General features: G+C 35.9%; 2 protein-coding genes across 2 annotated transcripts in view; one reads left to right on the forward strand and one right to left on the reverse strand.

Annotated features, from left to right (window-relative positions):
* Positions 1–9,518, forward strand: part of LOC127840114 (ATP-dependent RNA helicase me31b-like) — a 41,912-nt gene extending 32,394 nt beyond the window's left edge. Inside the window, exons 10-11 of the mRNA XM_052368575.1 lie at positions 2,664–2,817; positions 3,678–9,518. Of these exons, the coding sequence (XP_052224535.1) occupies positions 2,664–2,817; positions 3,678–3,825 (302 nt within the window). The 3' untranslated portion in view covers positions 3,826–9,518. The remainder of the gene's footprint in view (positions 1–2,663; positions 2,818–3,677) is intronic.
* A 395-nt stretch (positions 9,519–9,913) lies between these two features.
* LOC127840116 (uncharacterized) lies at positions 9,914–14,122 on the reverse strand. The gene is made up of 3 exons (XM_052368577.1): positions 13,958–14,122; positions 12,684–12,839; positions 9,914–12,204 (listed from the first exon to the last, which is right to left on the reverse strand). Exons 1-3 carry the CDS (start codon positions 14,022–14,024, stop codon positions 11,999–12,001), a joined length of 429 nt encoding a protein of 142 aa, XP_052224537.1. The 5' UTR covers positions 14,025–14,122; the 3' UTR covers positions 9,914–11,998.
* Positions 14,123–14,364: the final 242 nt, after the last annotated feature.

Here is a 14,364-nt window from a genome sequence, read left to right on the forward strand (position 1 = left end):
TTTAATATATGGTTAAATTTTGTGTTTCGATCCACTCGAAGTATCAAGGCTATTGCTTTCAAGCTTCAAATACTTACATGCTATCATGAGGTTACTGTACTTGGCAACTTGAATTTTACTTTGACCTTTGAATGACCTTGACTCTCAAGGTCAAATTATTAAATTTTGCTAAAATTGCCATAACTTCTTTATTTATGATTAGATTTGATTGATACTTTGATGAAACTACTCTTACCTGACATACCACAATAGACTTCACCCAAACCATCCCCCGTGCCCTCCCCCCCCCCCTCCCCCCCCCCCCCTATTTTTTTTTTTTTTTTTTTTTTTTTTTATAAGATCATCTCACAAATGACCACCACACCCTCACACTATACCCCCACCCCACCCCCCCCCCAAATTTTTTTTTTTATTTTTTTTTTTTTTTTTTTTTTTTTAAGATCATCTCACAAATTATCACCACACCCTCACACTATACCCCCCCCCCCCCCCCCGATTTTTTTATTTATTTTTTTTTTTTTTCGCTTTTTTGGAAGATAATGTAATAAATGTCCACAACCCCACACTATACACCCCTCTTCACTCCACTCCTCCCTCCTTTGTGATTGAAAATGAGAGTCCCTTCACCTTTAAAAAGAAAATAGATGAGCGGTCTGCACCCGCAAGGCGGTGCTCTTGTTTCCCTGTCTGTTTGTTGGTTTGCTTCAAACTTTAATTTAACATTTGCCAGAACTTTTGCAATATTGAAGATGGAAACTTCATATTTGGCATGCATGTGTATCTCATGGAGCTGCACCTTTTAAGTGTGAAAGGTCAAGATCATCCTTCAAGGTCAAATGTGAAATATATGGGGGGGGGACATAGTGTTTCACAAACACATCTTGTTTTTTTAGCTCACCTGATTGCTCAGGCGAGCTTTTGTGACCTTCCTTTGTCCGTCGTACGTCCGTCTGTCTGTTAACATTTGTTCGTAAACACTCTAGAGGCCACATTTATTGTCCGATCTTCTTGAAACTTGGTCAGAAGCTTCGTCCCAATGAAATCTCGATCGAGTTTGAAACTGGGTCGTGCCGGGTCAAAAACTAGGTCACTAGGTAAAAAAAAAGAAAAAACTTGTAAACACTGTAGAAGTCACATTTCATGCCCAATCTTCATGCAACTTTGTCAAAATGTTTGTCTTAATGATATGTTGGTTGAGTTCAAAAGTGGTTCCGGTCCGTTGAAAAACATGGCAGCCAGTGGGCTGGGCAGTTTTCCTTATTTGGCTATAGAGAAACCTTGTAAACACTCTGGAAGTCACAATTTTTGCCCAATCATCATGAAAGTTGGTCAAAACATTGGTTTTATTGATTTCTCGGGCAAGTTCAAAAATGGTCCAGCTCGGTGAAAAAACATGGCCGCCAGTGGGCGGGGCATTTTTCTCTATATGTTTATAGTGAACATGTGAACACTAGAAGTCACACTTTTGGCCCAATTTTCATGAAATTTGGTCAGAACATTTGTTTCCTTGATATGAGAGTTGAGTTGGAAAATGGTTCCGTTCATTTGAATAACATGGCTGCCGGGGGGGGGGGCAGTTTTCTTATATTTATATAGTAATAAAAAGCTTGTGAACACTCCTAGAAGTCACATTTTTTGCCCAATCATCATGGAACTTGGTGAATAGATTTGTTTTATATACATCTCAGATGAGTTTGCAAATGGTCCCGATGGGTCAATAAACATGGCTGCCAGGGGGTGGGGCAGTTTTCCTTATGTGACTATATTGAGAGAAACCTTGTGATCAAACACTATAGAAGTCACTTTTTTTGCCCAATCATAGTGAAATTTAGTCAATACATTGGTTTTATTGATTTCTTGGACAAGTTGGAAAATGGCTCAGATCGGTGAAACACACTTTTTAGCTCACCTGATTTCTCAGGTGAGGTTTTATGATTGGTCTTTGTCCGCTGTCTGTCCGTCCACATTTGGTTTGTAAACACTCTAGCATTCACATTTCTCAATCATTCTTAATCAAAGTTGCTGAAATATCTCAGTCAAGTTTGATGATGAGCAAAATCACATAATTAGTTCCATAATTATTGCCCTTAGATTGTCCAAATTTTCATTATATTATACAAAATCCTTGTAAGCAAAGTTTGATTTTGGGGGGTCAACTCAAAATATAGGTCACCATTTCAAATCTTTCAAAAACAAAAACACTCCCTATGCCAGAGTTTTGGTTCAATAATGATGAAACTTGACCAGGATGTCTGTCTGGTCAATATCTAGGTCATGTTTGACATTAGGTAAAGATTGAATGAACCGACTCCCCTCAGATGAGCGAACTAGGGCCATCTTGGCCCTCTTGTTTTAGTTCCCTTTAATCAGGAATTTTTTTGACAGCAATTAGGAAATTTGTAGTTTTTTTCCTAATTGGAAAAGTGCTGTTTTCCGGTACTTTTAATAGAGGGAAAAAAATTGCTGACTATGGTCAATAATTTATCCAGTTAACAAGAACAGGACCTGGAAGGCAGGCTTGTTACATTTTCTTGCTTTGCTGCTGTAGAATATTTATTCTAAGTTTCGTGGTCAACCATCTTTCCGGTACCTCATTAACTGATTGTGTTGCTTGTATCTCATAGTCATAAAGTCAAACTCTTGAAGACTTGTAAACATTTCAGATCTGTTCACGCGAGGTATCGACATCCAGGCAGTGAATGTGGTGATCAACTTTGACTTCCCGAAACACGCAGAGACCTACCTGCACAGGATTGGTCGTTCAGGACGATATGGCCATCTTGGTATTGCCATCAACCTCATCACGTATGATGACAGGTTAGTATTGGCAGGGGTGGGGGGAATCATGGGTTAGTATGGCTCCATTGATCGTTGTCAGCTCAGGTACTACTAAAAAGTACCCTGGGTACTCTTTTAGTATAATGTAATTTAAGTATCTGGGGTACAGAAAATATACTGAAACGTACCCCAGAGTATTTTCTGAACCGGGGACACATTGTAGTATGCATAAGAGTCCTAGGGTACTTCAATATAGAGCCTGCTCACAAAGATCTATAGGTGTATGTTTTGTTAAGTTGTACTTAATGGAAGAACTAATGAAGTTTAAAAGTACTGGCACAGGGCTTGCCCAGGAAGGTCTCAGAATAATATTGGAGTCATGGCATATTGTATATGAATGAATGTCTAAACACTTAAAAGTTAGGAATTCAAACAATGTCACACTATTGCCATCAGATTAGTGTTCACAGTTAACAATTAAGCGACTAAATTTCCCAATTTTAGTTAAAACAACATTATTTTTCCCTATCCAAAGATCCCCATCTCAATTTCCGAAATAATTAAAGGAAAAAACACTGCTAGCAAGACAGAGTTCCATAAGTTCAGACTTCCAGTTTAAATAACTTATTACAAGAACTGTTGATCATGTTCAACCTTCAGTTTAGTGGACATGTTTGTAATAGAGCTAACAATATGGCCCAAAGTCTTAAATAGTAGCCAGAATGCTTTAAAAATAAATAATTTACTCATGAAGTGTGAGAGTCAGCTTTATTTTCTGCAATTTTAGAGGCCAATTAGAATGTTTAGAACCAATTAAAGATTTTAGTAGCCACTTGCTATTTAGCTTTTGGTAACAATAGCATAGCACTGTTATAGACATCTGTGTTGTTCTCATGCAGGTTTTCACTGCACAAGATTGAGAGCGAACTTGGAACAGAGATCAAACCCATTCCAAAGAACATTGACAAGGCGCTCTACGTTGCGGAGTACCACACAGAACCCGATCTTGATGACCTCCCGGAAAAAACCAACGGAGCCAAGGCTTAAAAATTCAAACAATCAGTGGCCAATAAAAGTTTATCCTTTCCCGCTCAGAAAGAAAGTGAGAATAGTTCTTTGCAACCAGCATAAAACCAGAACAGACTGCAAGTGACTCGCAGTCGTTTAAGACTTTATACCGTTTGCTGCTTATCAGTATCTACGGATTGGAAAAAAGAGGCTTTAAAAACTTAAATGTAGGAAGAAAGGTCTAACATTTATTTTGATTTTCTGACAGACTACAGACACATCAAAGCGCGTATCTGAGAGGTAAAGGGTTAACCCTTTGCATGCTGGGAAATTTGTTATCTGCTAAAATGTCGTCTGGTAAATTTCTAAAATAAGCATTTTCTTCGTTTTTTTTTTCAAACAATACTATCAGAATAGCCAACAGTTTGGATCCTGATGAGACGCCACGTTCTGTGGCGTCTCATCTGGATCCAAATTGTTTGCAAAGGCCTTTAAAATTTGGTTGCAGCGCTGAAAGGGTTAACAGAAGCACTGGTGATTCCTCTAAATCTCGATGTAACCATTGTCACTCAGTTTAATTTGGCATTAGGACATCATATTGTATTTGTTTTTCTGAAGACATTTTGCTGATGTTAAATACTTTTGTTCTGCGCACAAAAAGGCTTTTTGTACAATAAAGTTTGTGAATAGTTTATTTCAACTTGATACGGTTAATGTTGTATAAAAAAAGGCCATCAAGATAATGATGTAGACTTTTTTTATCAGTATGTTTAGTAGATGTAAAAGTCAAGTGAAAACATAAGGATTTCAGGGGTCGAAATAATGTGAAAGATTTTTGCGAACCATTTCATTGTGCTATTAGTTGTGTGCTTTTGTGGTATTTAATTGTGTATTGTGATGGTTGAGTGACTGGGTTAAGAAAACTTGGAGTATCTTCAGCAAATGAATATTGATATTGAAGTCATGGGTCCAAATTGACAGAACTGTTAAAATAATTAAAAAGATATTTTCTATTGGTATTTCATAAAAATGAGATAAAAAGATTAAGAATTTGGAGAGAAAAAGAGACTTGATTTATTGTTGTTCATGTCCACAAGGCAGTGTAAAGTTTAAAATGGTGATAAGATACTAAGAGTGTGTGTGTTTGTGTGTGTGTATTTTTGAATGAGTGCTGGTCATTAACAGCGCTTTTGCTGCTCAAAACTTTCATGGCCAATTATTGTTGGATAAAGTTATGTGATTTTATGGTTAACATTATAATAATTGAGTTATTTGTAAACGCATGTGTTTGCTTGAATAATTCGAAAATGTTGAATATTATTATAACATTTCCTTTAACCCTTTGCATGCTGGGAAATTTGTCGTCTGCTAAAATTTCGTCTGCTGAATTTCTAAAATTAGCATTTTCTTCGTTTTTTTCAAAGAATACTATCAGAATAGCAAACAGTTTGGATCCTGATGAGACGCCACGTTCTGTGGCGTCTCATCTGGATCCAAACTGTTTGCAAAGGCCTTCAAAATTCGGTTCCCGCACTGAAAGGGTTAAATAAATTGTATTGGGGTATGAAGTTTACAGACTGTTACCATAAATGGCTGTTAAAGTTTTGAGCAACCGGGCCTAGTTGTTCATCATTATGTTTACAATCTATGTTTTACCTATTTATGATTCCACAGTTATTTGAAGATTATTATTTTTTAAAGAAAAGTATTGGGGGGGTTATAGTTTAGTTAAAAAGTTGTTTTTCTAAATGATTTGAACAGAAGATAACCTTTTGTTAATAATACTTTTAAATCTACTTATAGAAATTAAGAAATTTTTGTTCCGTTGTGAATTGAAAATGACCCTTCTTTGTAATGTCCTTCTATTTTAATTGTTTTAATAACAGATAACAGTGAAACTGTTAAAAATGAAATTTTGCTTTAAATTTGTGTTCAGTTAAAACATATTTTAAGAAAATCTGTCATCATCCTCTGCTCATGTTGTTGAGTTAAGGATATTGTTGTCAACGTTTATTTGATTTTAAATGTTGTGCGGATACCGTGTTGACATTTCTACATAAGCCAAACATTCATTAAAAAATCATTTTACTGATCAGTCTATTTGGAGATTTATTGACGAATTTATAATAGATTTAGTGCTAATGTTTGATATTTGTGAATCCAAGTTACGTCATCCCATAAATCATCCACATGTATTTCCTGATCAAACTCTGTTGCATACACAGGCATGAATTGTTTCATGGATTGACAGATGTCAGACGTTATCAAGAATTGTACATATTGTAAATTATTATATTTTTGTAACATAACATGTTAAGTGGCAAGAATTCTATTGGCGCCGGTGTTTACACTTCTGTGCATGTATCGTGTAAATATTTGGGATCTTGGGTCTGATGTCTTATTAAGACTAGACTGCATAATTGTTTGGAAAGTAAGACAGAGACAGTTTAATATAGATAAAAGAAGAGACAATTAAAATAATGCCAGTGTGTTTGGGAGTCACAATCCATTACTTGCCAAAAGATCATGTAACAATTAAATTGTTACTGGCCCAAACTATTGGCAAAGTTTTGCTAGACTAGACTCAAAATAGTTTTTCATTGATGATTTCATTGCATTTTCTCTGCATTACTTTTGAACAAAAATTGATGTTCAAAATACGAACAACATAATCAGCTTCATTGAGACACTTTTTACTTAAATAAAATTATTTTATATATTGGTATGAAATGTGTGAACAGAAATGGAACAGTGAGTTGCAATGTATAAGACAAGTGGCACATGCATAGAAGATTGTTAACATTTATGCATCGATATGAATGACAGTCAGTCAATTCAGATGAGACTATTTAATTTGCCAGTTGTTGTGTTCATATGTGAATTACTTACTGTTTTGTCATGGCATGAACTGCTAACGACGTAGACATTATGGCGGTGTGCAAAGTGCTTCTGGAACTTAGGGCCTATCGCCAGCACATTTTGTTGGGCTAAATATTTGTATAACTGACCATGTTCTTGAGCCACTTGTGAGTGCATTGGTTTACAAAGGCGCTACCTTTCATTGGAATAGCCTGAAAGTTTGTTTTCTAAGAAAAAAAGTGATGGAGTAGATTTGAAGTGAAATGTTGAAATGTGACTTATTACTGAAGCTGTGAAGAAATACTGATGCAAAGTGCTTGATGGTGATGAATTAAAATGATTATCACTTCAGATGAAAAGTTGATGCGAATGTGGAAAGGAACCGCAAATAAATATATGGTTGGACAATAGTAGAGGAAAGTGGCAATTTATTCAGGTTTGTGGTCCAGTTAAATTGCAAATTAAAAATTCCAGAAAAATGACTGGTAAAATGAAAAGGAAATTTTGTCTCGTACAATAGTTGCTTTAGGCAAAGGACAGTTTTCTTTATATAAACAACACACAGCTACCTTGTTGGTACATACATGTAGTGCAACAAACTTGTTGGTTTGGAAATGGATCGTATTTGCTGGATACAGCTGTGGAAAGGTGTTGGAAAAAGTGAGAAGATTTCCACCCAAGAATGAATAAGAATATGTTTTTAAGTAAAACTATCCATAGAAAAAGGTGAAAAATAAAACATGACTACGCTACTTTGGGATCTGCAAAAAGGTTTTAGTTTTTTTTTATTGGCTGCTGTGGTTGGACAATGTTGAGATAAAAGTATTTAGAATGATGGTGAATTTAGCTTTTTCCGATGATCTCATTTACTTTGTATTGGTGTTAAAACTATATCAAGTAAGTCATATGTGTGTTGCTGGTATTTAATGTGTTATACAACAAATTGTCATAAACATCAGACAAGACATGCAATGGTATACGCATTTTCATATTACAGGTACTAAAAAAAGATTCATATCTTCGTTTAAAGAGATTGTCATAGCCCTATGGGCTTAAATTAGGGTGTTGTAACAGAAGGGGCATTTGTTAAACATTTGTGTCCCTTTTGCTGCATTTGGTGGTGTAATTTTTGCCAAATATAAACTTTTGAAATTTTGGTAAAAATTAACATTTGCCAAAAGTTTCAATTATGGCAACCTTGCAAAGTCAGGGCCAAGATTTTTGAAACTTTTGTTGAATGATAGATTGTTTTAAGTCTGTTCTGAAGCATTTTCCAAATTTGTTTTGGGGGATTTTTAAGAACTCATGTGTGTGTTTTTTTTTGCCTAGAAAAAAAGTGTTATACATTCTTAAATTCAGGGATTTTGGTCCAGGAAAATGCTTTAGAACAGTCTTCAATAATGTTTTGATTTGTATCGTATTTTGCTTTTGATATTGTGTTTCGTTAAGATGATTTGAATCAAGGAAAGCAATATCAAATGCATATGTGCGAGCATTGTTTGAACTTGTATCCTTAGTGGCATGTGGTTCTAAAGGAGCATTGGCGAAATTGACTTAATTGTAAAAAAGTATAAAAAAATCACAGAGTTTGTATTCCAACTGAATATATGTAGAAGAAAAATAAAAATGGATAAAAATAGAAACTGTAGAACAATAAAGACAGTCAAGGCAGTTGTGTGCAAGGTGAAATCACGTTGGAAAACAAACCCTGGTTTCTGTGCAATGTTACCTAAAATTCTGTTCAGTTGCTATTGATACGAGTTCAAACAAAACTCTGGACCAAATAAGATATTCAGAAGGTCTGATTGTGTTCATTTGAAGCAGGTTTTATTGCACTAGTAATCCTGTATGAGTGTTGATTTTAAAGAACATGTGTGCTTTCTTTCTTAGCTCAGTGTCGTGGTCGTTTTGGGTATTACTTACAAAAATGTTCAACATAATTTAATGGTTAAGTGGATGTCTGTCTTGGGAGAATTACAGTTATATTTGTTTCAGTTTTCATCTTTGGGTAGGATTACAGCTTTGGTCGATACATTTACAAGATCTTACTTAATAAGTGGAAAATCTGTGTTCAACAATTTAGAGTGTTTACATAAAAATTACTCGTAACGAGCTGTAAACTATTTTTGCAGAATTGTGAATCTTTTTAGTGTAAGTTTGAATTGGCAATATATTTTACTTAACCATCAAAACATGAATATAATGTCGTCTGCATTCTTGACACATTCTGATCTAAATTATACATACCCCGATATACAGCAATAGTCTTAAAAATAGTGAAACATGTGTTAACTCCAATATATTTCAGAAGTTTTTGTAAGACAGCATATTCCAGTTGAAGTGTGGCGTAAGTTTGTTGTAAAGTCAAAGATAGAAGCTGATTGACTCGTGGAGCTACCTTTGTTTGTGTGAGGACAGGACCAACATGTATTGAAACCTGCTTCGAAATGATCGGACCTTCATATGGGTGGGTTTTTAGGGGGCATGTTAGTACATTTTCAATGTTTCCTTTACGTTTCGGCTGATATATTCTTAGTATATTGAAAATGTATTTTCTAAAGGACACGAAAAATATCATTCTTTATTTCACTGTCACACATGATTTGTAATTCCTGTTAATGTTACATTTCGCATGTATTATGATGTTATGTTAATTTTAACATGCGCATATTTCAACAAGATCAACCCAATTATTATAATTTTCAGTGTGTATTACCGACAAAAACATGTATGGAAAAAACAGTTGGAAAGAGAAACTTTTGTAGTATAATGGGGTAATTTTAAAATTGTATATGCGTTTAAATATAATGATGTTAGGTAAACATCTTCATGCAAACAGGAAAACATGAAAAGAAATTAAAACTTCAAACATTTCCTGGTCTTTTGTGTTTTGTTTTTGTCCCCTGTTAATTGATAATTCCCAAACCTTACATTGCATTTAGAATAAAAACCAGAGGCATGGTATAGTGAACTTGAATACATATTGTCACATGTCTCCGCCAAATTGTTATTCGATAAACATTTCTCAAATAATTTGGCCCGGTTAATAAGCATCATCGGGTTATGTGTTTGCGCGCAGGACCTTGTCTCATGTTTCAAGGTGAAGGTCACATGCGAATTTTAGTCAAAAAGCATGACGTGACTTTTATTAATTTATTTCGATTTTAGATTATATTAAGTGATGAACAGTGTTATCTTCAGCTGGGTGGTACTCGTATTCAAAACAAAACTGTTCGGGTTACCAGTGAATAATACCACAACACAAAGGTTTATTTCCATTGTTTATTTACTCTTGGTTATAATGAAGTCGCAATACAGTCCCTCTATATAATTTAAATAATAAAAATAACATTTTTTAAAAATGCTCAAAAGCGCATGTAAAAATGACTAACATAAACCTGGCGTTGATTTGAGTCACGTGCACCTGAGATTCTGTAAGTGTTCTATTGAATGAACCTGTTTCGTTGGGGTTTGTTCTTGCCGTTTTTTTATCAACAGTTTACAAGCCCAAATGACAACAGTCATATATCCTACTCCCGCTAGATCTGGACAAGATTGCCACTCTGAGCGGTTAACCAGCACTAATTACAGTTTTAATTTGAATCGGAGGCATTTGGGCGGGGGGGGGAATGGTTTCAGTTAACAGGCAACCGTAATGAGAATCGGTCACTTAAAAAAGTATATGTGGGTTAATCATTATATGGTTCACGCATGCGTATTTGTGCTGAGACGAAAGGGCGGAAATATGGCACAATAATGTGACTAAATGCTAATGATAAAATCGCAAAATCAATATGTATGGAATGAAGAACTGATGGCACATACCAATCGGACAAATTGTAAAGCAAAACTAAAACAACCTAATAAAAAGCTATAACAAAGCATACGTCTGTACACAAGCGCAAAAACAACTTTCAGTTCACACGACTTAAATGAATACTAGTACTAGTTAACTTTGGAGCAAAAAGATATTGATGCAATATCGGTCGCTGTAATTGATGATGAAATTAGAATGCAACAACAGGTTTTATGAAGAAAAAATCACAACAGCTTTTTCAATGACTTACGATGAATTTTGCCATTTAAGTGTCTGCTGTGTATCAAATGAAAAAAAGAAAGCTGTGCGACTAGGTCCCCGGTAGTTCCTACTGTGCGACTAGGTTACCGGTAGTTCCTGCTGTGCGACTAGGTTACCGGTAGTTCCTGAGTTTGAACACATGGAAACACATGAATTACATAGAATTGCTATAAGTCATTTACACACTAATGAACACTGCGTGAATATATTTGAAAAACAAACACACTTAACAATTAAGCTGAAAATAAAACAATAACATAACTCTGAGATTTACCACTTAGATCTTAAAAATACAAATGACCGATGCGTAATACAACAATCAAGTTGAGCACACTGCGGGTTGTTTTCCCGCCTGGATTACTCGATTCAATATTGGTCTGTGTCACCAATATACAACGCTAGAATCGCGCTGAAATGACGTGATTGGTTTGAATTTCGTGAGCTACAAATTGTCATCCTATTTTTGCTCACTTAAAGTGTTCACGTTTACAAAGGTGGATTTTTTAAAGTAAAATATTCTTCTGTCCAACCACCTTTCAAATATAGTAAAGATAAAGTGGATGACGCAAATAATTTGAGCGCAAACATATCTAGCGCACGCAAATTAAGTGTGCGTGTATTTCGATTTATATCAGGTCCTGCCGAGACTGAAGCTGCATTATATGTGGACCCTGAGTGTGTCACACCACATTAATTTAATAAACTCAATAAAGTCTGGCCATTTTTTATGGCTGCAATTTCCAGCTCTTTAGATGTTAATGATTTTTTTTTTCGATTTTGGTGTCGTCTTTCTTTGTTGGGCAACCCGGAGTATCCGAAGTAAACCCCGTCTGTCCGGTATGGTTATCACCAACCAAATGCCCATGCTTCCTGGAACGGGGATCGACCATGGATCGCCTAGGTGAGAAGTGCGAGTACCAACAACTGCGCTGATCGGAAAGTCGCACTCAAACTAATATAGTATGTCATATATAAAATAATCGGACCTCACTTATTCTGTAAAATAAAGCTCTGTGATTCTGATTATAAAAAGTATTACATTCGTATGTGTGGACTAAATATACCTTTAATTTACAATAATGTCAATATTAGTGCGTTTAGCAAAAAAAGTGCCAATTGTTCGATGGCTAAACCGTTTTAAGTTAATCTTTCACAAGCGATGGTAACTTACAAGTTATCGACTGTGTATGCAATGAGTAAATACTCCTACAAAATACAAATTTATCACGGAGGTCGAGGTTTGCATAGCGTTATCGTTAACCACTCTCACGAATTTTATAGCACTTTTTTCAAGAACGACAATCCGAGTGTGAGCAGACTGACTCCCAGTGAAGCGACCACGAGTTGTCCCCCGTTGCAGCTGTCCTTGTTGCAATAGCAGGCCTCGCCGTTGACCATCAATTTCTGGCAGGAAAGGAAATCTTTCGACAGATCCTCGACCGACGAGGAATTCCAACATGACCGGATCACCACAATCTTTGCTGTGGACGAAAAACAACAACGTTATATGGTGGCGCAATCGTCATCAAAAGCAACGCAGATGCTTTGTGGGAAAGCAATGTACATGTACCTTTTTGATTTACTTCGGAAGCAACACCGATTAATGGATTTATAATATACACATCGTTATTGTTTGATCCATGTGAATATCAGTGTCTTGTTATACGTTGGCAAGATTGAAACACACAAACAATATGAATATCCTTTTACGTTACCGGTATTTGTAAATGCGGCTTGAATAACCGTGGCGTAGTGGTATTGATGACCGCCTAGGGACCGGGCTGTCATGGGTTTGATCCCCTCTCCGAGAGCGTTCTTTGCAACTCTCAAAAAGACATCAAGTACTGCTACTACCCAGTAAACGGACTCGAAACCGTTTCAATAAGCATGAGGCTTTCGATGCAATCGAGCTTAAATAAATAGGTTTAAACTAAATTTAAACTGATATTTAAATGCGTACCCTTGTGTGTGTCGGAACTGATGACCTTCCTACACGCTGTGGTGCCGCCCACGCAGTTGCTTTTGTATTTATCCCCAGCCGTACCGGAGAAATCGAAGCTGACTCCGCAATTGGGGTCTTCTATACTAGTGCATGTGTAGCAATCTAACCCATGTACTAAAAACATAATTGAAAGGTGTGTTTTGAAAAAAATATATACGCATTTGTTTCGTATACTTACATGCATGTAGGAAGTGCAAACATACAACAAGAACAATGCTATAAGATCAAACGGGCCTGGCCAGCTCATTACCGGCTGTCCGGTGAACCCAGTGGGAACATGCGCTTCTTGCCCAGGCGGCCCGGGATCAATTCTCGTTACCGGAAGCATGTGAGTTAGTTTTGATGGTGGTCAGCATACCGGACTGTTTGGGTTTTCCCCCCCGAGTATTACGGCTCCGTATCCCCACAGCATAAGAACACACCAGCATAAAACTAAATTTCAGAACAGTAAAAAAACTAATAGCTTGAAATTGAAGCTATTTTTCAAAATGCGCAAAAGATCCGATATTTAGTTAATTAGGTAATTTCTGAGTGATTATCAATACTTTCCTTGCACAAGGGTCGAGAAAAGATTACCGGTAACTTATACGTAACGAGTGTCATTTCGTAATAACTTCACTTCGTTATAACTGCAGTCAGTAAAGTGTACACAATGGCCTTTGGGGAATAATGCGCGTTTAATGTACCGCGAACAAGGGAATTGATCGCGGGACTTCGTAAACAACATGACCTATTTTTACTTAGCCTGAAATAGCAAAAAAGTTAAGTGACGGTGCAAAAAAAAGTCGTTTCAAATATTTTGACAACGTGTATTTTTTTTTACACAAAACCCTTTATCATTACGCCTTTTGTAAGTTTGCCTTTGTGCGAAATAACCTTACGCACTAGCGCAAATTTCGGCTAACGTTCCGCTATGTAAGGAACTTTAAATAAAACATTTTTACAACAAACAACATATAAACTTCGTTATAAATCGGTTTCAAGTACAATATATATTCCATCAATACTACCTATCTATTATATGCGTGTATTATATATTATTATAATGTATGAAACGTTGTTTTCATCATGAAGTAAACGTTAAATATGCGTTCTAATAGTTTCAATTATTTGCGGTACATGCGATTTCAAACCACTTCTAGAGCGAGATATTTATGTTTAAAAACGAATATCGCCATGCATGTGTAAATACTTGAGCAATACCTACAAGTTATAATATTGATTCTCAGTACCTTTGCTCACGGAAAATATCACGAAAATCAACACCGCAAAGGCGTCGCTCAGTTTAACAGCCACCATATTGATTATCCGCCGCGCTACTAGTAGCCCTGACCTTGACGAAGGTCGTGCTGTAATACAATCCTTGCATAAAGATAACGCTACTACTCATGCGAATGTGAGGGCATCGATCGACAACTCTGTTATGATTTTGGATGTACAACGCGTAAGGCACGTAATATAATAAACTAAACGATTTTTTTTAAATCAAATAGTTTCCGTTATTTTAGATATTTGGCTGTCTGCTTTTGAACTTGTTGATGATTGCTGATGTACAAATTTGTCTAATTGATATTAATGTAATTAGTCTTAAACTAGTCTGTGAACGTTTTGATAAAATTCCGCCATATTTAGATGCTTT

Source organism: Dreissena polymorpha, chromosome 7, assembly GCF_020536995.1.
Source record: "Dreissena polymorpha isolate Duluth1 chromosome 7, UMN_Dpol_1.0, whole genome shotgun sequence".
In the NCBI taxonomy this organism is placed as follows: domain Eukaryota; kingdom Metazoa; phylum Mollusca; class Bivalvia; order Myida; family Dreissenidae; genus Dreissena; species Dreissena polymorpha.